This window comes from Schistocerca nitens, chromosome 1 (assembly GCF_023898315.1).
Source record: "Schistocerca nitens isolate TAMUIC-IGC-003100 chromosome 1, iqSchNite1.1, whole genome shotgun sequence".
Lineage (NCBI taxonomy): Eukaryota > Metazoa > Arthropoda > Insecta > Orthoptera > Acrididae > Schistocerca > Schistocerca nitens.
Window position 1 is genome coordinate 274,110,810 of NC_064614.1, and position 27,445 is coordinate 274,138,254.

The 27,445-nt window shown below is 39.0% G+C and overlaps 1 protein-coding gene across 1 annotated transcript in view; it reads left to right on the forward strand.

Annotated features, from left to right (window-relative positions):
* The window catches only part of LOC126243001 (uncharacterized), a 169,812-nt gene that overhangs the window by 60,569 nt on the left and 81,798 nt on the right, over positions 1 to 27,445 (forward strand). Inside the window, exons 6-7 of the mRNA XM_049948134.1 lie at positions 2,528 to 2,615; positions 8,657 to 8,835. Of these exons, the coding sequence (XP_049804091.1) occupies positions 2,528 to 2,615; positions 8,657 to 8,835 (267 nt within the window). The remainder of the gene's footprint in view (positions 1 to 2,527; positions 2,616 to 8,656; positions 8,836 to 27,445) is intronic.

A 27,445-nucleotide genomic window follows, 5' to 3' on the forward strand; every position in this document is an offset into this window, starting at 1 on the left:
GAATGGCTTCACATGCAGATGAGATGTACTGCTTCAGCTGTTCAATTGTTTCTGGATTCTGGCGGTACACCTGGTCTTTCAAGTGTCCCCACAGAAAGAAGTCACAGGGGTTCATGTCTGGCGAATAGGGAGGCCAATCCACGCCGCCTCCTGTATGTTTCGGATAGCCCAAATCAATCACACGATCATTGAAATATTCATTCAGGAAATTAAAGACGCCGGCCGTGCGATGTGGCCGGGCACCATCTTGCATAAACCACGAGGTGTTCGCAGTGTCGTCTAAGGCAGTTTGTACCGCCACAAATTCACGAAGAATGTCCAGATAGCGTGATGCAGTAATCGTTTCGGATCTGAAAAATGGGCCAATGATTCCTTTGGAAGAAATGGCGGCCCAGACCAGTACTTTTTGAGGATGCAGGGACGATGGGACTGCAACATGGGGCTTTTCGGTTCCCCATATGCGCCAGTTCTGTTTATTGACGAAGCCGTCCAGGTAAAACTAAGCTTCGTCAGTAAACCAAATGCTGCCCACATGCATATCGCCGTCATCAATCCTGTGCACTATATCGTTAGCGAATGTCTCTCGTGCAGCAATGGTAGCGGCGCTGAGGGGTTGCTGCGTTTGAATTTTGTATGGATAGAGGTGTAAACTCTGGCGCATGAGACGATACGTGGACGTTGGCGTCATTTGGACCGCAGCTGCAACACGGCGAACGGAAACTCGAGGCCGCTGTTGGATCACCTGCTGCACTAGCTGCGCGTTGCCCTCTGTGGTTGCCGTACGCGGTCGCCCTACCTTTCCAGCACGTTCATCCGTCACGTTCCCAGTCCGTTGAAATTTGACAAACAGATCCTTTATTGTATCGCTTTTCGGTCCTTTGGTTACATTAAACCTCCGTTGAAAACTTCGTCTTGTTGCAACAACACTGTGTTCTAGGCGGTGGAATTCCAACACCAGAAAAATCCTCTGTTCTAAGGAATAAACCATGTTGTCCACAGCACACTTGTACGTTGTGAACAGCACACGCTTACAGCAGAAAGACGACGTACAGAATGGCGCACCCACAGACTGCGTTGTCTTCTATATCTTTCACATCACTTGCAGCGCCATCTGTTGTTGAAAATTGTAACTACTGTAATTTCGAAAGTTTGTCCGCCTGAAAATGTACTGTTGTCCCAAGCATATTGCAACAAACGGTGTATTTCTATCGCTGCTCGTTTAGTTTTTATTGCCGTTTCAAATATACCAGTCATTTTTGAAACACCCTGTATATATCATATATGTATTCATCGATATTCATGACTGTGATTGCTTTCTATTATATTTTCTTGATGCTTCGTTAAATGTAATAAATAAACCTCTGAATATGATGGGGTTGAAGAATAAAAACTGGCAGTGAATTAATTCTTTCATGTGGTTAGTGATGGATTATGTACTGTTTGATCATTCATTTGTCAAATGATATCTTGGTAACCAAATGAACCAATACAAATAGCATTAGAAATATTTTGGCTTTCAACTAAGCTGTTTGCAAAATGTTCAAATATATTTTCACTACTCCGTTTTCTGCTACATTATACTTATGCCAGAAGAAAAGTGGTGTTATGATCACCACCATAACAAGAAGTGCTATTAGTAGAAATAAAAATATGAAATATGTTACTTTCAAGCTTATCAGAGCAACCTATGTTACAGAATGTTGGCAATAAAACAGCTGATGCAAAATCATCAGAGTATTTTCATCTACACTAGATAAATTAGTTTAAAATTTTTCAGCAGAAATTAATAATCTGATAATGTTGAAGTATGACGCACTTCTTATTATCAGACCATGGTTGACCGGTGATTCCAAATGATCGAAAAACGTGGATAATCCAAAGAACATGTATTTTTACTGGAAAATATTTACAAAAAATGCTACATGTCACATTTGAAAGCTTGCTCCATCACTTGTTTTCAATTCACTTTTGGGAAGTAGTCCTTCTTTTTTATGATTATGATTCTTATTTTCCAGAGTGTCAAAACATCGATGTAATCAGATTAATGTTGTCTGTCGTCTTAAATAATAGATCAACAAATTTCTGTGCCTCAGTGCGCATGATGATGGTTTCCTTGATTGCCTCATCATCACTGTCTTCCTCTGTTGAGCATGTTTTTGTTCTCTATATCTGTATCCTCTACTTCTCAAGTGATAGTTCATAGGCATAAAAGTTAAGAAAATGTGCAAGCTTTCAGAGTCTATGGCTCCTTCTTCTGGCAGAACTGACGGAGGAGGAGGAGAGATGAAGGAAAAGGGCTGGTGAACTTTAGGAAAAATGGGTAGAGTTATGGAAAAATCCCATCTTTCTTTCTTATTATCTCTGGTAAGTCTCCCGTGACCCAAGGTTCTGGTTGAATTTTCCACATCTCACCCATAACTAATAGCTATGTTACCATGTTATGAAAACTGCAGTACAATCGTCAGTAACTAATAATACAACTAATAAATATTGTTGTGAAATTCACATGGTTTAAATTTATTTACAGATATGCTGAAAACCAAATTGGAGATGGAAAAACTGTCTTCACATGTTTAAGTAATTGCACAGCAGAATTCAGTCTCAAGATGTTGCAGGTAATTAATTGTAAATGCATCTTGAATAATATTACAGTGAGGTAATCCTATCCCTTATGTAAAGGTGTAATAATTTTCCTTATAATTAATGCGACACATTAAGTTTTTTCCTTGAAATTCTTTGAGGTAGTGATGAGATTGTTTTAGAGTGTTTACAGTATGAGGATTCCTGTCTTTCATTAAGGGAAACAGCCGTCAATTCTTTGAGGTAGTGATGAGATTGTTTTAGAGTGTTTACAGTATGAGGATTCCTGTCTTTCATTAAGGGAAACAGCCGTCAATTTTGTTGATAATGGACTAGAATTGCTTCCTTTTTTTCTTTTTTCATTTCCCTTTATTGATATTTAGGTTGGATTTGTGTATTTCTGGATTTCTTCAGTAAAAAACAACAATTTTAATTACTGGATGGAATGCTATCTAAAACGAAGGAGAGGCAATCACGCAACAGAAAATAATATTTACACCAGCTTTCGAGCTCTTTCTTTAGTTGAAATGCACATATTCAAACACACAACCATAGACCCAAATGTACACACCCTCAGTCAGGGTGAGACTGACTGTTGATTATCCACAGCAGTTGCCGGGGCAGAAGGAGGTGGGAAAGGTTTAGGAAAGGACACACAAGGTGAGGAGGGAATAGCAGGATAGTGTGAAGCACACCTTTCAACAGATAACTCAGCAGCTGTACAACAAGACAAAAAGAATTTCGGAGGATAGAGCACATAAGAGAGATAGAGAGAGGTGGGGGGGGGGGGGGGGTGGAGATGAGGTGGGAGACAGGGAGGGTAGAGAGAAAGGGAGAGGAGATGGTGAAGTTTGCAGTTTGCCATAGTTCGATGGTGGCCATTCGTGCAAACAGGCAGTTGGTTACTTGTCATGCACACATAGAATGCTACATAGTAACTGAAGCATAGCTGATATATAACATGCCTGCTTTCATATGAGGCCCTGTCTTCTATAGGGTAGGAAATGCCTGTGACTGGACTGTGGTGGGAATGAGTGGGTGTATGGGATAGGTCTTGCACCTGGGTTGACCACAAGGGAACGATGCGTGGCATGCAGGATTGAGAGCAGGCTTGGAATAGGATATCCTGTAGGTTGTGTGGGCAGCAAAACACAACTTTGAGTGATGTGGCTAAGTTTTTGGATAGGGTATCCATTGTCTAAGTGTATGATGAGAGGTAGTCAAAGCACTGGTGAAGGATGCTGTAGATCTTTTCAAGACCAGAATGATATTGGGTGATCTGAAGAGTGCTTTATTTGTGGATGGTTAACAGGTTTACTAATGTCAGGAAGGGGAGATGACATGGGAGATCTGGTTATGGATGAGCTGGATAGGATACTGTCTGTCATCATAGGCTCTGGTAAGGTTATTGGTAGATTTTGACAAATCTTGCTTACCACTGTGTTGGTCGTAATGCTGTAAGAAAAAGACTTTTGACCTGGAACAATACGAAGGTGGCTCGTGGAGTTGAGATCAGGTGAAGCGAGTTTGGGAGTAGGCATTGAGGTTATAGAGGAAAGAACAAAGGTTGCCCCTGCTGTGAGACCTTAACATGAAAAAGTCATCAGTGAATCTGAACCAGACAAGGGGTTTCATGTGTTGACTGGTTAGGAAGGATTTAGCCAGATGGCTCATAAATCGGTTAGCACAGGATGGTGCCATACAAGTACCCATTGCAGTACTACAGACTTGGTCTTGAAAATGAAACAATTCTGGGTCAGGATGTGGTTGGCAAGGAGGTTAGGAAAAAGGTTATGGGTTAAGTATTAGGAGAAGTCATGGGCATGGGGGTTGTTGGTGTATAAGGACATTACATCCACGGTGACCAACAGGGAGTCTGTTAGTTATGGTACAGAGCATGTGGAAAGGCAGAGAATTTGCCGCTCTGAAAGTGCTCAGCTCTAAAAGCATGTAGAGATAAATGTTCCAAAAACTAATGGATGTAGTGATAATGAGTAGTAGCAATTCCTAACAAGTAACAGTGAAACAAATTCCAGGGGTTTGTGGAAAACTGTCAGTACCTTCTGTAATCTTCATGAAGCTGTGTTGCTCAGTGTTTTGCTGTCCACCGAATGTATATACAAACCACACCACTGATGATAAATTATTTTTATTCTCTGATTTGGTTACTGCAGTAACTGAGCTAAAGGGCAGTACAGTTTATAGGTAGTGTGTCCAGAATTTTGCTTGATGAAATATTTCATCAAAATGTACACTAACGAGCCAAAGCATTATGACCACCACCCAGCACGAGATTAAATGCCACCTGGTGCCATTGCCAGTGTGTGATGTTGGAAAGGAAGTAGACGAGTCGTAGAGATGAGTTAAAAAAGGATGACGATACAGGCTCCAAATGGCGAAATACAATGGCATAAGCAATGTTGACAAAAAACAGATAGGAATGAGCATCTCAGAAACAGCACAGCTGTTCATGTGCTACTGTCATGAGTGTATGTGGAAAATGATTATAGGACATTAAAACCATGAGTTATGCAACAAGGTGTGGAAGTCCATGTCTCATAGCAGAAAGCATTGATTGGAGGCTTGCCTGCTCTGTAAAGCAGGATAGGCTGCAGTCTGTGGCAGTCCTGATGGCAGGGTACAACCAGGTATAAGTGTCTCAGCACACATTGTTGAAGATGGGAGTTACAGCAGCTGTCTGTTTTGCATTCCATTGTTGACCCATTGACATTATCATTCATGACTGCTGTGGACACAGGATCATAGAGTGTGTACCTGTGGACACTGGAAATGTTGACTGGTAAGATGAACCGCGTACCTTGTTACGCCAGGATGATGGCAATATCCATGTATGCTGTCATTCAGGTGTATGGCAATCAAAATATGCACCACACCATGAATGTAGGCCAGTAGTGAGCAAGTATTACACTGTTGGGGACATTTATGTGGACTTACTTGGATGTGTGGTAATAATCAAATGCACCATGACAACTGTAGGCTTAAGTGAACATTGTTGTTGACCATTTACGTCCATTTACCCTTGATGTCTTCCCCAACAGTGATGATATCTTCCAGCTGGATAACTGTCCTTGCCACACACCAGAATCATGCTACAGTAATCTGAGAAGCATATATTGAGCTCACAGTAATGTCTGTGTCATCAAATTTGCCTGATCTGAACCCAATGTAAAACATCTTAGACGCTACCGGGCACTAGCTCGATGCTCTCAAACTAAGTGACCTGTAATTTACAGGGACTGCATGACCTGTGTGTAGACATCTTATTGCCAAACACTTGCAGAAACCTATCAGGGACTTTTTGAATCCATGCCATGCAGAATTGCTGCAGTATTGTCTTCTAGAGATAAACCAACGTGTTATTAAGCAGCTGGTCACAATGTTCTGGTTCATAAGTGTTCAGCTTTACTACTCCGGTAATAGTATGTGTCAAATACAACCATTATATATATATATATATATATATATATATATATATATATATATATATATATATATATATAAGGTACGCATATTCAAGTACAGAGATATGTAAACAGGCAGAATATGGTGCTGCGGTCCACAACACCTATATAAGACAGCAATGGTCTGGCCCAGTTGTTAGATTGGTTACTGCTGCTACAATGGCAGGTTATCAAGATTTAAGCATGAGTGATGGGACACAGCATCTCCAAAGTAGTGATGAAGTGGGGATTTTCCCATACGACCATTTCATGAGTGTACAGTGAATATCAGGAATCTTGGTAAAGATCCTCCAAGAAGGGGACCAACAATGACTGAAGAGAATCATTCAACATGGCAGAAGTGCAACCCTTTCACAAATTGCTGCAGATTTCAATGCTGGGCCATCAACAAGTGTCAGCGTGCGAACCATTCAACAAAACATCATCAATATGGGCTTTCAGAGCCAAAGGCCCACTCGTGATCCTTAATGACTGCACAACACAAAGCTTTACACCTCACCAGGGTCCATTAACACCAACATTGGACTGTTGATGAGTGGAAACATGTTGCCTGGCCAGATGGGTCTCATTATAAATTGCATTGAGCAGACGAATGTGAATGGATGTGGAGACAACCTCATGAATCCATGGACCTTGCATGTCAGCAAGGGACTGTTCAAGCTGGTAGAGGCTCTGTAATAATGTGGGATGTGTGCAATTGGGCTGATAAGGGACCCCTGATATGTCTAGATATGACTCTGACCAGTGTCACATACGTAATATCCTGTCTAATCACCTGCATCCATTCATGTCCATTGTGCATTCTGACGGACTTGGGCAATTCCAGCAGGACAATGCAATATCCTACATGTCCAAAATTGCTACAGAGTGGCTCCAGGAACCCTCTTCTGAGTTTAAACACTTCCGCTGGCCACCAAACTCTCCAGACATTAACATTATTGAGGATATCTGGGATGCCTTGTAATGTGCTGTTCAGAAGAAAAGATTTCCACCTTCTTGTAGTCTTACGGTTTTTTGGACTGCCCTGCAGAATTCATGGTGTTGATTTCCTACAGCACTGCTTTAGACATTAGTCAAGTCCATGCCATGTCATATTGTGGCACTTCTGCGTGTTCACGGGGGTCCTATACGATATTAGGCAGGTGTACCAGTTTGTTTAGCTCTTCTTCTGTCTGTTACTGTGTGTGTGTGTGTGTGTGTGTGTGTGAGAGAGAGAGAGAGAGAGAGAGAGAGAGGGAGAGAGAGAGAGAGCACACGCACGTGCTCGTGTTTGTGTCCAGACCAAGCAGCCTATTTATTAAAAAGAAATAGGCCGCTTAGGCAGGCATCTTTGGTGTAATTCGTTGAAAGACAAAGACAAAGAAGAAGCTTTTAAAAGACATTATAGTCGTCGTTGCCTGTAGAGAGTATTTATTTTCACAACAACATTTTTTGCTGTAAAGCAATTATCAAATGGTGTACTGCAGACACTAAAGAGCAGAGAACTGTGTTCATGTATAGAATGGCATCAACATCACATGTATATTATAGTACAATGGTTCTCAAACTTTTCTGGTGACCAAGGCCTTTTGAAATAGTAAATATTTTATGGAGCCATAAACTCTTGCTCTTGAAACTCTTGCCCTCCAGGAACTAAAGCAGTATGCACAACGCCACCACAAAAAACTCTGATGCCTGTTCACCTCCTACTCCCACCTAGGACTAGCCCTCCAGAAACCAAAGCAGCACGCCCAGTGCCACTACAAAAAAACTTTCCAACCTGATCACCTCCTACTCCCATCTAGGACTGTCACTATCCACAACCTCTAAAAGAGCCTCCAGAGCTCCCCCACAACCCCTCATAGCCAACAAACAATGCCTTGCAGATGTACTTCCATACAGAATCCAGACTCTAAACTAAGCTGAAACACTAATGAAGCTTTCCTCAAAAACCCTTAGTCCCACAGAAATGTTCCTTCACAACTCTTGCTCCCAACCTCTTGCCTCATGGCTCATATCCCTGCAGCTTCTTAACTCCATCACCCCTGCCAGAGAGGTTCTTCCATGAGGTACTGTTGCAGTCCACAGTCTGGCCCCAACAGCTGGAGACAGTAGTCATGTTTGTATGAGTTGTGTTTGGGCAAATTTGTGTATGATTTCTAATTCAGAAAAAATGCCTTTTGGCTGGAAGGTTACATGTATAGCAGCGTTTTTGTTGTGCCTGTTTGTGAACTCAACATCTCCTCTGTTTGGTGAATGATACTTCATCCTTTTCATAATACTGAAGTTATGTAATAATTTTTTTGTTTGTATGCTGAATACACATCTGCTTCCCTAGCACACATTGAAATCCTTGTGACACAGTACCGTAGCACACTGTTACGAGGAGCCAAAGGAAAATGGCACAGCTCATTGATAAAGTGGGGATACAGTTCACCATTTTGTTTTGGCTAACACAACAGATGAAAATGTGTACAGTATTGACTGTATCATTCAGTGAGTACAGTGTTGACTGTATCATTCAGTGAGTACAGTGGTAATTCTATATCTAAAAGAAGGGTGCACTTCATTCACCTAAAACACACACAAATTTATTAATTTATTTTTATTTTCAGCGTGTTCTCAAACCTTCAGTTTTTTCAAAAATGTTACAAAGGAAGCAAATGGAAGAGATTAAATCAGCAGCCATTCGTGGCTTAGAAGTATGCCCATTCTGTGATTTTGCTTCCATTCCTCCAGAAGAAGATAAAGTATTTTGCTGTCTCAATCCAGAATGCATGAAAGAATCTTGCAGGTGAGTGATACTTCACGAGCAGAACTCTGCTGCATTATGAAGTCAAAGTTAGCACTTCATTTATATTTAATTTGTCTTGCACAAACATGTAGAGACTGTGATACAGTTTGCTCCAAATGTTTCAAGAATAAAATTCTACAGCAAGGCAAAAGGGCTAGAGTGATGTGGTTTTCAGTGGGACTTTTTATAGTGTGTTTTGGTGATGTGTCAAGATTTAAGATGCAGCTATACGCAATCAAATTCTGAGTTCAGCTAAAAGAATGAGGCTCTGAGAGGACAGGTCTGGCTTAGGAAGATTTAATAGGGGAAGCCATGTCCCAGTTAAGAATTTACAAGTGGCTCAGGATGTTCCAAGAAGGTCAAGAAAACGACTGAGTGCTTGGGACATCTGTCAACATCCCAAATACATGAAGATATGTAGCTAGTGCAAATATATTTGAATGAGAATCATCACTTGAGTATAAGAATGATAGCAGATGACCACAGTATGCCAAAATCAAATGCTTATAGCAGTTTGAGGGATGAATAATAGACCAGAATGGTGAGATCAAAGATTGTCCCAAAATTGGGATTGTTAAGCGGAAGGAAATTAGTGGGCTGTGAATCAGTGTGCTGTGAACTGTAGGAATGCCATGAAAGTGACCATAATTGTTTGGACAGAATAGTGACAGGCGATGAGAGATGGATTTTCAAGTATGATCCTGAATCAAGGATCATTGGAGGTTTTGATGTGCTGTAAGGAGTTCCCCAGTGATACTTTCCAGGATGCCTATGTGGGCTTTGCATAGCAGAAGCAGTGATGCATAGATATGAAGGAATGTACATTGGAGACCTGAATAATATTGTATGCTAAAAAGCAATAAATATCTGTAAAAAATGTTCTTGGACCTTTTGATGCAGCCCCTGTGTGTTCCAAAAAGACACAAAACGTCATTGTTCAATACTCAGAGGGTCCCTGTTTCAGCTACAGGTAACATTGAGGCATTTGCTATTATTATTTAATAAAGTATGGAGTAGTATATATTGCTGCAATCGTGGATACATGTACTTTACAACCTGGAACACAACCTTGAATTATGACATTGTACATTTAATTTCACATAACCTTTCAACTGTGTTTTTGTTAGAAATCAAAGGCGATTAGTTCCAGTGAAAGGTTTTATAAATCTGAGGGCAACCTAAAAACTCAGTCACAGAAACTTCTGCTTTTAGTCCATTCATTTCTCATCACACAGGCAATTCTTCCGCTGTTCACCAACCTTATAAGCGAAAAAAGCTCACAGCATTTCTTCACAAGAGGATTCAATTTCTGTTTTTGCGTTTCTGAGTTAAGTATTCACAGTTATAACAAAACGTATTTGTGCTGTTTACATAGGTATGGAGTATTTCTTCTTGTGTATTAACACAAAATGTAAACCTGACTACTGATGGCAGGAATGGTTGCTTGAGAATGGCACTTTGATCTCAAAACTAGTCACAAAGAACAAAATTTAAATATACATAAAAACAGTATGTAGCTGTGGAATGTCTGTTTCCAAAGCACAGCAGAATTATAATATACCATTATTAGTTACACAGAAATGATAAAATGACACTGAATAATGCTTGTAGCTCTCTGTGACTGTTCTTGTATGGTAATTTATGTAGTGAAGTTGTAATGCCATAAAATTGTAGCAATGTGTGAACACCTACAGAGAATCTGTGCTTCATGAAGGGTTAAGACTCAACATAAACAAAGATAACTTGCTGCACATAACTAGGCAGAAATAGCCATTATTGAATAAAAAGGTCACACCCCTTTATATACACTAACTGCTGTGTGTGACATCACTAGTGCCTGCACCATTGCAAAACACTGGTATATGTTGATGTGACATTCGATGTGCCTGCTTTAACTGCGTGATTGTTGGATCCCATGCCGTGTTCAGCTGTGGGCCACCGTCTCTATTTAGGCTGTTATTGGTAATTTTTACTTCTATCACTTCTTTAATGACACAATCCCAGAAGCTGCTTGTGCAAGCCATGACAGATGTTTCGTCAAGTTTTATCTGGTGTCCGTTTTCTAAAGCATGCTCATCTAAAGCAGATTTCTTGGGGTAGTGTAGGCAAAAAAATCCCTCAAGTTCCTTCTAGTAGTGTTCCACGGCTCGTACTGTTATCCAACATAAGCTCACAAGGTATCTTGTGGACCCCAGGTGTTCTGAGACCTGCTACATCTTCAACCGGTCTCAGTAACTGACGGAATTTCATTGAAGGCCTAAAGATCAATTTGATCTTTTGTTGTTTCAGAAGGCAACTTAACTTGCCAGGCATAGAGCCACAGAATGGCAAGAAAGCATTTCTTTTCCTGCTCCTTGTTGGTAATTTTGTTGTGAATCTTGTGTGAATTCACTTCATTTATTGGGTGGAAGTTACAGTCGTAACCTTGCATAGGTGGCTCAGCTCATGGGGAAGGTTATCAGCATCTGATATCATTCTTACATAATGCATCAATGTTTGTAAAACAGTGCGCTTCTGTGCCGGGTGATGATGGCTGATGGCTTGCAAGTACAGATCGGTGTGGGTGGGTTTTCTCTAGACGTTGTGGCCCAGGCATCCATTTTGTTTGCAGCAGACGAGAACATCGAGGATGGCAATGTGTTATCTTTTTCTACCTCCACGGTAAACTGGCTGGATGTTATCGTTAATACCATTGAGGTGTTCCAAGAACTCAAGTTTCTCATGCATGTGGGGCCAAACGACAAACGTGTCATCAATGTATCAAAAGAAACAACTGGTCTTGGATGACACTTTACCTATAAGGCAATACCCTCAAAATTCTCCATGAAGAGGTTTGCAACAGCTGGTGCCAGCAGGCTACCCATTGCGACACCAGCCACCTGATCATAATACTGGCCATTGTACAGGAACTACGAAGACATAATTGTGTGCCTAAATAGCTCAATCACTTCACTTAGAAAGAACTGGGATACTAGGTCCAAACAGTCTTCGACAGGCACATTCGTAAACATTGCCACCACATCAAACCTGACCATAATGTCACCCTCACTAAGTCAAAGACGATTAATTCAGTTGATAAAATCTGCTGAATTTCTAATATGATACTCACAGAGTTCCACATGTGGAGTGAGGAGATCGACCAAGTTTTTCATCAGCTTTTAGTTGGTGAACCAATGGTTACTACGACGAGGCGGAATGGCATCCCGTCCTTGTGGATCTTCAGCAGAGCAAAAGCAGCAGGTGGTTTAGGTGCCTATGGGAGAAGATGGTTGGCCACAGTGTTTCCATCCAAGAGCGCTTGAGAAGTTCGGATGTCTTGCATATTATTCTCAATGTTGGGTTGTGTGGGAGTTTCCAATAAGTATCTTCATCCAGTAGTGTGCAGATCTTCATATCACAGTCCGCATATTCCATAATTATAGCTGCATTCCTCTTGTCAGCAGGAGGGACCACAATGCTCTCATCATTGCATAGTGCTTGCAGGCCATTGTGCTTAGCATCATGTTGGATGCTGGTAACTTTGCTTTCATATGAATATGACTTGTTCCATTCCATATTTCATCCGCTGTTTCATTTGGGAGGTTGTGGACTGCCTGTTAGACACCACTCATTAAACCACAGATAGGAATGTCCAGCGGCGAAGGGGCAAAAATTAGTAATTTCTTAAGTGCTGACATTGTACCTGCGTCTACCTCCCTCACCGTCAAGTTGATGACAGTCCACCTCCCTCACCACCAAGCTGATGACAGTGCATTCTGAGAATCTGTGGTCTGCACTGTGTTGTTTCTGCCTCTCTGTAGTTCATTTCTATAAAGACAAAAGACATTTGTTGGGAAACAAGCTGCATCAACCCATTCCCAGAACAAGGCTGTGAGTGTCCTTGATGGCTGTAGATGCAAGGCCATAAGAAGATGTCCTTTCAAATCCAGACACTGAGTGTTGTCGTGTATGCTTTCTCACAATAGTGCAAAGCTGGCATAACAAAATATCGTCCTGGAGACGGTGATGTGATGGGATACCATAGCAAATTATGGAATAGTTTTCTCATCATTTCATCACAGCAACACAGTAGGAAGGCTAGTGAACTCAGTAAATTAGCCTACTTGGTGTGCAGAACTTTTTATTCAATGTTACTGCTGCAAGACTCTGCATTCTTACAATAGCCATTATTATTTGATTGCACTGTTGGTGATGAAACACAAAAGATACAACCATTAAATATCTAGGTGTATGGAACCAAAGCAGTTTAAAGTAGAATCACTGCAGAAAATTTGTTAGAGAAAAAGTTTTTGCCTGATTGACGTTGACTGGAATAATAGCAAGATAATGAAGGAGGTAACTTAAGGTATCCTTCTTCAAACACTTCTCGAGTAGTGCACGTTGGTTTGCATAACTTACCAGGTAAGATTAACTGAAGATATAGACAAGAATCAAATGAGAGCAATGCATTTTGCCTGAGGTGTGTTTATTAGGAAAAAGTGTGTCACAGGTATGCTCATAAAGTTCCAGTGGCAGGTGTTACAGAACAGGCATTATGTATCACAGTGTGGGTTACTGTTTCTGAGTGTTTATTTCAAGAAAAATCAATTACTACTTCCTGTCTGTAACTTCTTTGTATTTGTATTTTATTCATCTCAAAACATGCATTTAGAGATCATCCAATCATGCTATACAGAAGACATGTTCTGGCAGTGTCCGGTGAATAAGGGTGGCAGTGTGGTACTGGTGTGCAGGACTCACACTCCCCCTTGGCTGTTGAACTTACTTGGAGTTGCTTTGCCGATCTTCTTTCAGCATAGTCAGCTGCGATATTATGCCCAGCTTCTTCTCTGAAGAATAGATGCTACTCTGGAGGAATTTTCTGTACTTTTTAAAGAACTCATTACACTCGAGAGTACTTTGAATTCAATCTCACTATATTTCATAACACATAACAGTTTTCATACACCAAACATTTCCCGTAAGCTCGACACCTTCCGGTCTGACAGAAGCTATTACACTCATCTTTCTACACATACAGTCTATAAATCTCTCCAAGTTTAACAAGACAACTGTCAAGACTTTACGGCAGTAGATGAGAGAATGAATGAATAAAGTCCTTTCTTTTCTTTCAACAACCTTCAAATGTTTACACCAACAATATTTTATGTCCGTGGGCGGGACGTGTAACTTCGTAGGCGGGTCGGCAACTATCTACTCGCAATCGTCCATCCAATACACATCTGTCCTGTACACACATAATTGTGGGGCAGTAGATGTAGTTCTACTTTACCACACTTATCTCTAAAGTAATGTGTGTTCGAGACGGTGAAAATACGAGTGTCTCTAGAATTTACTCTGAAGTTCTTGAGGCACTACAACGTCAATTTTAGCTTTATGATATACATGATTACATAATTCCCTAACACTACTTTTTACCAGTACAGGTTAATATTGGACATAGTAATATTATTAAGTTGTTTTTCTTATTATGTAACAGTACATTATCTTTATATATGTATACAATATTATACACAATGCTATAACATTAAACAGTCACACTATTCAAATGATGGCCACAGTAATATTATTAAACTGTTTATCTTATGATGCAACAGTACATTATCTTTATATATGTATACAATATTATACACAGAACTATAATATTAAACAGTCACACTATTCAAATGATGATTCATCGTTCATAAATTCCTCAATTGAATATTAGCATTTTTCCACCAAGTTTTCTCTTCGGTGAACCTATCTCCATGTTCAGTACATCTCTATCCTTGAGTTTATTGTAAATTTTCTTTCCCCATATACTGCGGTGTCTGATGGTAGAGTTTTAAGTGATGTGGTAGAGGCATGAAATTTTCTTTGTGTCTAGTGTAGTACATATGTTTGAAATGGTTTTCTTCCGTTAGCTCAGGATTACTATGTAAAAAGATGATAATATCTGTTTATCAGATAGTATATCCATTGCTAAAGCAAGGCTGTTTAATTTTGTAGTTAAATAATCTAAATTTGCTTGCCAGGTTAGATTTTTGTGCGTGTTTAGTCCCAAGAATTTAATGGACTGAACTTTGTAACTTGATTTTTATGTGCAATAGTGATGTCACTGATTTTTGATTGGTTGGTTCTAAATTGTGTAAACAAGGTCTTTTAAAATGAAGTTTAAGGTCATTTTGTTGAAACCATGTACCTAGGTCGTTTAGTGTGTTTATGACACAATCCAGAATTCCTCCCACATTTTATTTTTCAAGGAGTACTGAAGTATCATCAGCAAACATGACTGGCCGGGCATTGATATTAAGAGGTAAATCATTTATGTTAAAGAGAAACAATATTGGCCCTAAGATTGAGCCTCGAGAGACTCCTCGTGATATTGTATCCCACTGAGATGCATAATTTATGGTGTTAGATGTTATGATTACTCTTTGCTTCTTGTTTGTCAGATAAGATCTGAGCCATTGCAAAACTTTTTTTTTTATGCCATATCTGTCTAGTTTATGAAGCAGCATGGAGTGATTCACAGAATCAAATGCATTTGTAAGGTCACAGCAGATACCTGCTGCTTTGTCAAGTGATGAGCAGATTTTTTCAATGAATTAATTAATAGCACTCATGGTGCTTTTCCATTTTTGGAACCCATATTGGTTTTTAAGAATAACACAATTTCTCAATAAAATTTGTTATCTGGACTGCAGCGATTTTTTCAAATACTTTGGATAGCACTGGGAAGATAGAGATGGGGTGGTAATTTCCCATATCTTCTCTTGATCCTTCTTTGTGTAGTGGTTTTACCTCTGCATACCAGGGTGTATACGACCCGGGACAACTGGGAGATCCAGGAAAAACTTGGGAATTTTTTCATCCAGGAGAAAACTGAGAAAAACCCAGCTTCAGGAAGACTATGCAATGCTTCATAACAACAACTGTTACATTAGATTCGTTTGAGCAGTTGCGAGCGAGCACATGCGCGGTTGAGTCGCGTATGAGTAGTACCTTCTCCCACTTCTAGCTACAGAAGTGTGGCAGTTAGCTATATAAGCAATAGCGGCAAGCAGCCAGATGCTACCCAGAAAAAAGTTATGCGCGCCTAAGCTGTCAGATTCACACATATGCAACAGGTCTGGATATAGGGGCCGGGGGACAAACCGGAATTTGTGACCCAGGTGGAAATTTCTGTTGGGGGAGGGGAAGAAAAACCTTGTTTCACAAAGCGCCTAGCACCCAGTGCATGTTGGTCTATCGATTATTCATATGATTTTGAAACTCATCCCTTTTGAATAACAGGTGAGAAAGATTAAGTATTATCTTCTTGGTGTAACCAAGAAAATGAAATTTTGGCAGAAAATTTTTTGCCAGAACGCTATACTGGTAAGGGCCAGTTGTACAGTCTCCTGCTAGCAGTGCTAAAAGTTCTATTCTTGGAGTAGCATGGAAAACACATTGTACGAACACGTAATAACGCCTAACTGGGGAATAAATGTGGGATAACTAAACCGGTGATTGTGGCAGGGTTAGTCAAGTTAACTGGAGAATAAGTTTTAACCCTGGCAGGAATAGTTAGAGAATTAGTGATGACAAGATTGTTTGTTAGCATGAGGAAGGAGAAAAAACGGGGACATCACACAAATTATGGAAGAATATGATGATTCCAAATTTATATAAAAAATTTGTACTACTACTACTTTTTGATCTCGTGCTTCAGAAGCTAGAGTGTATAATGAAATGTGAAACTATTTTATAACATGAAACTTTTTGCTTGTAGTAGTCCTAATAGGCATTTGATATTGGTACTTCGTAATTTTATTCTGTCGTGTTATAAAAATGACCATTTGTGCCACAACAGTGGCTGTGTGTGTTACAGTTGCTGCAGTATTAGGCAGCAGATAGTGACAAAATACACGTAATCAGATCGAGAAAGCACACCAGTCTTGGGTACTATTCATAGGTATTAATAGCGTTTTCAGTATTAGCCAACGACATTTGGTTTTCAACGACATTTGGTTTTTTCATGTAGCAAAACCTTTAATGAACTTTGATGAGCTAACGGATTCTTTCCCAAAAGGAAAGCACTCCATGTAAAACTGTACTAAGGTTAGTGATAAAGGCAATGCTAGAACTTAAAGATTGAAGAAATATGTACTGACTTGCTTGTCTATTGTCTTTACTGGTTTTATGTATTCTGCAATTAATTTTATGTCACACAAAACATTAAGTTATTAGCTAATAGGCAATAAAGAGTGCAAATTTTGTGAAGAGTTCCTGTTCTCCCGGTTACAAATAAACCCATCCAGTATTTATTGTGAGTTTTTTTAAACAGGGGCATGTTGTCAAACCCGCCGACTGGGAGCACGAGAAGCACCACAGGACATTTTAATTTCCACTGTCCTGAATACAGTTTGATGGCACCCATTAGAAAATATTACACGCTTGAGTTCCACAGAGTGAAATACAGTGACATGCGATTCAGTATTCAGTTTATTCACCATTGACCACTTACAGCGGAATAGGTCTGAACATTAAATATACAATTAACAATAACTTCACAGTAAAGTTTTTACAATTTAATTCCTTTTCTTTTAGGAATATTCTTATATACTAATGTCAATGATTATTTCAAAATATTCTGTTATCTTATAAAATGGGTGTTTGAGTAACCAGTCATAAACCTTACGTTTGAAAGTATTGCTGGTCAGTGACCGAGCAGATGCTGGAAGTTTATTGAAGAGTTTTAAACTCATTATTTTGTGTGAGATTGCAGTCTTTGTGAGTCTGTGTCTTGGTATGTCGAAGTTCAGTTTGCCTCTAGTGTTGTAGGGATGTATGTTCTCTCTGGTCTCGAACTCATTTAAATTGCTTTTGACATAAAGCAGTGCTGTGTAGATGTATAGATTCACAACAGTTAATATCATGTGCTTGATAAAGGGGGGGGGGGGGGCGGCAGTGTTCCTTGGGCTTAACTTTGCTCATTATTCTTATTACTTTTTTTTTGAATTTTCAGAATTTCACTGACAAAGCAAGAATGTCCCCATAACAATATGCCGTAGGAAATGTGTGACTGAAAGAGGCCAAAATATACCACCTCTAGATACTCATCAGTGACTACATCTGTCATTCTCCAGATGAGATAACACACTCTTGCTATTCTCTTGCAGATATGGCTAATGTGTTCCTCCCAGTTTAATTTTGAATCAATGTGGAATCCTAACAATTTTATTGATTTGCTTTCAACAGCTGTAGTTAAACCCAGAATTAGTTCTTGTGTTTTGTTATGATTATACAGGAGTTCATTAGAAGAAAACCAATCCATTACTAGTTCTATTTTTTCCTGTGTTGCCTGATTCAGTTCTGTTGTGTCATGGTGTGTATTGAGCAATGTTGTATCATCTGCATAACACACAATTGAATTTGCTCCTATATGGTAAGGTAAGTCATTAATTGCAATGATGAACAGGAAAGGACCTAGGACCGAGCCCTGAGGCACTCCAGTCCGAACTTCCTTCAGTGAGGAGCATCTATTTTTAATTGGTACAGACTGTCTCCTGTTACTTAAGTATGATTGGATTACATCCAAAGATGGTTTGTGTATGCCATAAAATTCCAGTTTTGCAAGTAGGGTGTTAGATGGTATGCAGTCGAAGGCTTTGCTAAGATCACAAAGTACGACTGATAATAGATCCTTATTTTCGAATGCAGTTAACACCTGGTTAACAACTTCAGTGACAGCAGTAGTGGTATTTTTACCATGTTGATATGCAAACTGTCTGTTGGAGGGGAGATCATGCTTATCAAAACATTTATTTAGTTGACTGTACATTACGTATTCAAAAACTTTAGAGAAAATTGGGACAATAGAAACTGGTCGATAGTTTTGGGGCAGATGCTTATCTCCCTTTTTAAAGACTGGTATCACTTTAGCGGTTTTGAGTGCATCTGGGAAAACTCCAGATTCCAAACACATATTAAAAATGAAAGAAAGAGGTTGACAGATAAGGTGTATTATTTTTTTCATTACATAGAAAACCAATAACAGTCCATACTTTTGGAGTTGGTGAACCTTACCACAGCTTTTACAATATCCTCTGGGGTGACAACATTCCAGTGGAAAGTATACATACACCAAGATGATCTAGTGCACAAGTGCCATTTTGCTTGAATTTGTTTTTTAGCTCACTCACTGAGGTTAGGAAGTAATTATTTACTTCTTCTGGGACCAGCATTGCATCTTGTGTATAGGTTCATGAATTATATTGGTTGATGATATCCCATGCTGCTTTACATTTGTTGGGAGCACTTTCAATGTAATGTTCACATGCTTGTTTTTTGACCAAGGACAGTTTGTCTTTGTAGATTTTTTTTACATTTTAGATAAGCTCTATAAGAAGTATTATCTAGCTCAGGTCCTTGTTTACAAGAATTTTTATATATTCTGTACAGTCTGAGCATCTCCTCCCTAGTGAGAGCTAGCTCATCTGTATACCATTTTAGCTGTTTGTTTTTCTGTTTATGCTTAGGGCTGCTTTTGATTAATGGTGAGCAGGAGTACCATAACTCTATGAGTATTTCCAGGAAGTTGTTAAACACCATTTCACCAGCACCCTTCTCAGGTTGTGTGTTGTATACAAAGTCTCAGTTAACATCAGATATTCTGTCAATAAATAAATTAATATATTCATCTTTCTGCCCTCTTACCCATGTGGCATTAGACTTGATTCTGACTGATTTGTCTGATTTAGGCAACTGATCATAAGAGAATGTTAAAATCAATGGTTCATGATCAGCTAGGGCTCCACTGGGAAGTCTGACGTCATACATATCTCTAGAAAAATTTACTATAATATCTAAGCACGCCTTATCCTGTGTTGGTGTGTAATTTGTACATTGTAAATTTAGTGATCTTAAGATATTAAAAAACGTTCTAGTAACATGTTCATCAGTGTTGGCCATTTCAATGCTGAAATCGCAACAGATAATTAGTTTTATGTTAGATTTTAGTATTTTCCTCATAAGCAGCTCAAATCTTTCAAAAAATGTATTTACATCTTCTCCTGGTGATCTATATAAGCTAACAATTATAGTATTCTCTACGTTTAGTCTTATACAGCTAAATTCTCCATCTAGTTCTGCACAGTAAGCGCTAACATCTATTTTAGTAAACATTATACTATCTTTAACAAATATTAGGACACCTCCATTCTTTCTTTCACTTCTACACATAATGTCTCCAACAGCATACCCTTGAGGAACAAAATATTGTACTTGATCTTCTGTCAGCCAATGTTCTGAGATACAAACAACATCAACGTTTTCAATACTGCAAAAATGTTCTAATTGTAATACTTTGTTCCTAATGCAGCGAATGTTCGTTTGCATCACAGTAACAGATTTATTTTTATTGTTTATTGTCTGTGAACACTCTCTCATTCGAATGTCACTTTTAGCACCTAGTTCAAGTACAGGAGGTTTATTACCCGCCGATTCACAGACATTTATACTAAAAAATGACGTACATTCCAGGTATTACTCAAACCGCTACTTTCATAGATTGTTTTATTCCATGTGAGTCTTTCTTTAATTATTTCATTGACACATTCATACACAAACATTTTCCCTTCATAGTTTAGGTGGTGCCCATGTCTGGTGTGAAGATTACGCTGCAGTTTACTTATATTGACCACAGCACAATTTGCGTATTCAGAGCACAGTTTCTTTATTTTAATATTCGTTCTTCGTATTTCTTTATTAACGCACGAATTATAGATTAGATCGTGCCTATGAGGCACTGTAGCAACAACTGTATTCATTGATTTATTTTTTTCGATAAAGTTCTGAAGCACTTTTACACAGACATCTGCTTCATTTTTCGCAACATCATTTGATCCCGTTATGCATACAACAAAGTCATTTTCTTGCGTGGATTTGGTTTGAATGCAAGGGTCTAAAACGTGTTTAGTTCCCATTCCCGGTTTAACCACACTGGTCACTGCTAAGTCTCGATTTATTTCTCGAAACATACTTGATAAATTCCTGCCATGGCTGTCTGTTAGAAAAAGCACACTGTTCTTTTTACCTGTTGTTCCCCATTTATCAACATTTTTCCCAGAGTGATTATTTGTTTTCAGCGCATTTTCTTTTGAATGGTCTGGATCATTTACACTGTCTTTAACACCATCACTGGACTGCAGAACACCATATTTGTTTTTATCCGTAAATGTATCTGCTGTTGCAAAGTTCGTTTTTATTTTTCCAGCTAAAGTCCTACCTTTGTGTCTCACTTCTGTCCACTCGGACGAGTTGTGCCTTTTGTCAGGTGCCACTTCGCTTGATTTGTTCTTCGACCGTAGTTCCCGATTTTCATTCTTGAGTGCCACTTATCTAGTATTTCCCCGGTTCGGAAATACCGTACATCCGGGGCTGATCCACAGAGCAGTAATGGGGAGGTGGGTAGTCTCACATGAACCTTGTTTACATTTAGTGAGTTTTCTGTTTCCTTTTTGTTTATTGCTCTCACATCAAATGAAAACAAAACAGATTTCTGTGGCCGAGAACTATCAAGTCAATTAAAATACATTTACATAATTCTGTAAGGCTAAAACTACGTTATTAGTTTCAGATTTATTTTATGTCCCCTTTCTGACAGTCAAGTATTAATCGCCTTGCAGAGCAATGAAGTTATTTTTGTCGATTTGCTAAAGAAATTTGGCTTTAATTAATCTTTTCCGCTGAGCCAGCCAATTTATTTGAAATGGAGCATTTAATTCCACACTATTGGCCAGTTTCAACTGTTCACTGCATTTCAAGTGCACATTTTCATCTTCTAGCACGTATGGCATTATGCCATAATAAAGAACCAAACATAAGATAATACAGTACCGGTACTCCGAGAACATTTACATCCGAATCTGGACATACGAATGTGCACTTTCAGCCGAATTATGCATTTCAGTATGGTGCATGAAATTCCCGTGCTCTTGGAGTATCCTCTAATGTTTTGTTTCTTTTATGGCATTATGTAAGATCTTTTAATGTTTTACACATACGAACATATGGGCTTCCTGCATAGCTGCACAAGTGCGGTGACGCTTATTATCTGGCGCTCTCTGGCAACTGCTGAAACGAATCTGTTTCTAACAGGTCGCGGGACAATATTGCGAATGGTGGGCTGAAAATCCTTACTTTCAAAGTAAATTTCCTTTTACGCAACATGAACTATGTATGAGAATGTACAATGAATTTCTTAAATCACAGAGCATTTGACTCTCATTTGAAAATCAGATCTTTGAGTACAATGATTTAGAATAATTTCGAGCCCAGATGATTTGACATTTATGTTGTTCTTAAAAATTTTACTGGCACTTTTTTGTGATGTATCGTAAAGTGTAACACATGCAAAAAGGGGCAACATTATATGTGAAAGTTTTTCTTTACTTGTGGCAACACTACGTATATTAATTTAAACTATTAACTTTTCCTGTTTGTGTGTTCGCGCTACTTAACAGTGATGTTGCTATTGGCTGACTACAACACGTGTCCTTTGTTCTGAATATCCGCTGTTATCGGCTGGCCAGATCACATGACGTGAGCTATGACTAGCTTAAAAAAGCACATCGCAATCTTGATTTCAATGCTTCGGAAAGTAACATGTGGTGTTTAGTGGAATTCGAAATTATACTTTCGTAATACGAAAATACTGTGTGCATGTTGCTGCCCGTCAGACATCTTCCCAAAACATGTTTTGTTACCTGAGTTTCTTTTGCTAAAGTGCTTGGAAATTCTACGCCGGTGTATAAAACCATAATCATTCAAAAGACTGATAACTTTTACAGTTCCGAGGAAAAGTATACTCTCAATTAATAAGGAAATAGTGTATTTTCACCTGGGTGGAAGTGTACTTTTAACCGGAAATTCCGGGAAAAATCCGGGATTTTTTTTTCTTCGTCCACGTATACACCTTGGCATACTTAAGCGCATCAGGAAAGTTGGCTTGCTCAAACGACTGATTGATTATTAAGGACAAAGTGTGTTCTATTATATCATAATAAAATTTAATTACTTTGGTGGGTATTTGATCCCACCCTGCAGTTGCTTTTTAAGAACAAAATAGGATTTTTTACATCTTTGGCTGAGACTTTACTAAATGACACAAGGGGGTTACTATTCTGGTCCAAGCCAAAGAAAATCACACTGTTTTGGTAAATAGTCACATTTACATCGGATTTTGTTACATTTAAGAGAAACTTATTAAAACATTGAGCTATAAAAGCAGGGTTTGAAATAGTGCCATTGTTTTGCTTGATTTTTAAAATTTCATGGTGGTTAATTGTTGTACCTAATTCTGATTTAATGACTGGTCATGCTGCTTTAGACTTATTCTTATGTTCTAAAATGAACTTATCATTTGACATTCTTTTGGCAGATGTAACAGCACTTTTAAATATAACTTTATAGTGTCTCACATAGTTAACAAATTCAGGATTTTGATTGTGTTTCATTTCTTTATGTAGCTCTTGTTTTTTAGCCCTAGAAATTTTAAGCATGGGATAAGCCAGTTTAGTTTACTTTTAACGTTTTGGTGCCGGATCCTTGGTGGGAATGATTCATTGATTACCAATAACTCGCAAAGAGATTTTGGCTGTAAAATTATAGAAATTCTTATTGACAGTTATCATCCACATTTACATTTACATGAAGGGCTTATTTAAATAGTGGTTAGCCTCATGTACATACTCACACAAGCCATTTGTAATTTATTTAAATAGTGAGACAGCACCAGCTTCATCCTGCTGCCAACAGAGTGCACCTCAATGCTGACGCACTAGAGAAAGCAAGCAGGAATTTATTTCAGTAGTGGTACAAGTCTGTGTGCTTTTGTGCATTGCACCGTGTTGCTATTTCTTGTGAAGATGGTGGATTCAGGAAAAGTATCAAGTGAGTGGTATCTGTTGAGAGGCCAGACAAATGTGTGGTTCCTGAAGAGGGGCAGCGGCCTTTTCAGTAGTTGCAGGGGCAACAATCTGGGTGATTGACTGATCTGGCCTTGTAACACTAACCAAAATGGCCTTGCTGTGCTGGTACTATGAACGGCTGAAAGCAAGCGGAAACTACAGCCGTAACTTTTCCTGAGGGCATGCAGCTTTACTGCATGGTTAAATGATGAATGGCGACCTCTTGGGTAAAATATTCCGGAGGTAAAATAGTCCCCCATTCAGATCTCTGGACAGGGACTACTCAGGAGGACGTTGTTATCAGGAGAAAGGAAACAGGCATTCTTCGGACCAGAGCATGGAATATCAGATCCCTTAATCAGGCAGATAGGTTAAAAAATTTAAAAAGGGAAACAGATAGGTTAAAGTTAGATATATTGGGAATTAGTGACGTTTGGTGGCGGGAGGAACAAGACTTTTGGTCAGGTGAATACAGGGTTATAGATACAAAATCAAATAGGCGTAACACAGGAGTAGGTTTAATAATGAATTTAAAAAAATCAGAATGCAGGTAAGCTACTACAAGCAGCATAGTGACTGCATTATTGTGGCCAAGATAGATACGAAGCCCACGTCTACCACAGTAGAAGTAGTTTATATGCTAACTAGCTCCACAGATGACGAAGAGATTTATGAAAGGTATGATGATATGAAAGAAATTATTCAGATAGTGAAGGGAGACAAAAATTTAATAGTCATGGGTGACTGGAATTCGATAGTAGGAAAACGAAGAGAAGGAAACATAGTAGGTGAATATGGAATGGGGGTAAGGAATGAAAGAGGAAGCCGCCAGGTAGAATTTTGCACAGAGCATAACTTAATCATTGCTAACACTTGGTTCAAGAATCATGAAAGAAGGTTGTATACATGGAAGAAGCCTGGAGATACTGGAAGGTTTCAGATAGATTATATAATGGTAAGACAGAGATTTAGGAACCAGGTTTTAAATTGTAAGACATTTCAAGGGGCAGATGTGGACTCTGACCACAATCTATTGGTTATGAACTGTGAATTAAAACTGAAGAAACTGCAAAAATGTGGGAATTTAAGAAGATGGGAGCTGGATAAACTGCCAAGATCCAGAGTTTGTAGAGAGTGTCAGGGAGAGCATTAGGGAACCATTGACAAGAATGGGTGAAAGAAATACAGTAGAAGAAGAATGGGTAGCTTTGAGAGATGAAATAGTGAAGGCAGCAGAGGATCAAGTAGGTATGATATTGAATTTAATTGATGAAAGGAGGCAATACAAAAATGCTGTCAATGAAGCAGGCAAAAAGGAATACAAATGTCTCAAAAATGAGATCGACAGGAAGTGCAAAATGGTTAAGTAGGGATGGCTAGAGGACAAATGTAAGGTTGTAGAGGCATATATCACTCTGGGTAAGATAGATACTGCTGACAGGAAAATAAAAGAGACCTTTGGAGAAAAGAGAACCACTTGCATGATTATCAAGAGCTCAGATGGAAAATCAGTTCTAGGCAAAGAAGGGAAAGCAGAAAGGTGGAAGGAGCATATAGAGGGTCTACACAAGGGCGATGTTCTTGAGGACAATATTATGGAAATGGAAGAGAATGTAGATGAAGATAAAATGGGAGATATGATACTGTATAAAGACTTTGAGAGAGCACTGAAAGACCTAAGTCGAAACAAGGCCCCGGGAGTAGACAACATTCCATTAGAACTACTGACGACCTTGGGAGAGCCAGTCCTGACAAAACTCTACCATCTGGTGAGCAAGATGAATAAGACAGGAGAAATACCCTCAGACTTCAAGAAGAATATAATAATTGCAATCCCAAAGAAAGCAGGTGTTGGCAGATGTGAAAATTACCAAACTATCAGCTTAATAAGCAAAATATGAACACGAATTCTTTACAGATGAATGGAAAAACTGCTAGAAGCCGACCTCGGGGAAGATCAGTTTGGATTCTGTAGAAATGTTGGAACACTTGAGGCAATACTAACCTTACGACTTATCTTAGAAAATAGATTAAGGAAAGGCAAACCTACATTTCTAGCATTTGTAGAGTTAGAGAAAGCTTTTGACAATGTTGATTGGAATACTCTCTTTCAAATTATGAAGGTGGCAGGGGTAAAATACAGGGAGCAAAAGGCTAGTTACAATTTGTACAGAAACCAAATGGCAGTTATAAGAGTCGAGGGGCATGAATGGGAAGCAGTAGTCGGGAAGGGAGTGAGACAGGGTTGTAGCCTATCCCTGTTCAATCTGTATATTGAGCAAGCAGTAAAGGAAACGAACGAAAAATTTTAAGTAGGAATTAAAATCCATGGAGAAGAAATAAAAACTTTGAGGTTCATCGAGTGACATTGTAATTCTGTCAGAGACAGCTAAGAACTTGGAAGAGCAGTTGAACGGAATGGGCGATGGCTTGAAAAGAGGATGTAAGATGAACATAAACAAAAGCAGAACAAGGATAATGGAATGTAGTCAAATTAAATTGGGTTATTCTGCAGGAATTAGATTAGGAAATTAGACGCTTAAAGTAGTGAAGGAGTTTTGCTATTTGGGGAGCAAAATAACTGATGATAATCGAAATAGAGAGATATAAAATGTAGACTGGCAATGGCAAGGAAAGCATTTCTGAAGAAGAGAAATTTGTTAAAGTGTCAGGAAGTCGTTTCTGAAAGTATTTGCATGGAGTGTAGCCACGTACGGAAGTGAAACGTTGACGATAAATAGTTTAGATAAGAAGAGAATAGAAGTTTTCGAAATGTGGTGCTACAGAAGATTGCTGAAGATTAGATGGGTAGATTACATAACTAATGAGGGGGTATTGAATAGAATTGGGGAGAAGAGAAATTTATGGCACAACTTGAGTAGAAGAAGGGATCGGTTGGTATTACATATTCTGAGGCATCAAGGGATCACCAATTTAATATGGGAGGGCAGCATGGAGGGTAAAAATCGTAGAGGGAGACCAAGAGACGAATACACTAAACTGATTCGGAGGAATGTAGATTGCAGCAGGTACTAGGAGATGAAGTAGCTTTCACAGGATAGAATAGCATGGAGAGCTGCATCAAACCAGCCTCTGGACTGAAGACCACAACAACACATCAAGTGACTGTGATATAATTGATGGTTCTCAGAATAGCTGTATTTTATCAATATCGATTACATGTGAATGGAAACTATGCAATAGTATGCAAGAAGTTTTTCTTGAATATGTCTGACATTTCTAATGGATGACTCTCATGACTCTCTATGCTTTTGACAAAAAGCTAGGAAGAAGGTACACCTCACCTTGATCGTACAACTCACCTTGATCGAAGTGGCAAACAAAACACATTCTCTGTACTGGAAGGTCTGATCAGTGATGTAAAGCAACACATCAGAAGCTTTCCAGTTTCAGAGAGCCATTATGCAAGGAAGGACAATCCCCACAAAAGGTTTTTAAATCCTGAGCTGTGTGTGGCTAAAATGTACGATTTGTACAAAGATAAATTCATATCCCAGAATAAAGAAATTGTGGGGGTGCACATCTATCAAAAAATCTTTAACAAGGACCAACCTGTCATTCAACCACCACATAAAGACACTTGGTCTTTTTGTGGCAAATTGAGCTTTGAAATGGATGCTGCTACCTATGCAGAAGAAAAAAGAAAGCTTCAAACT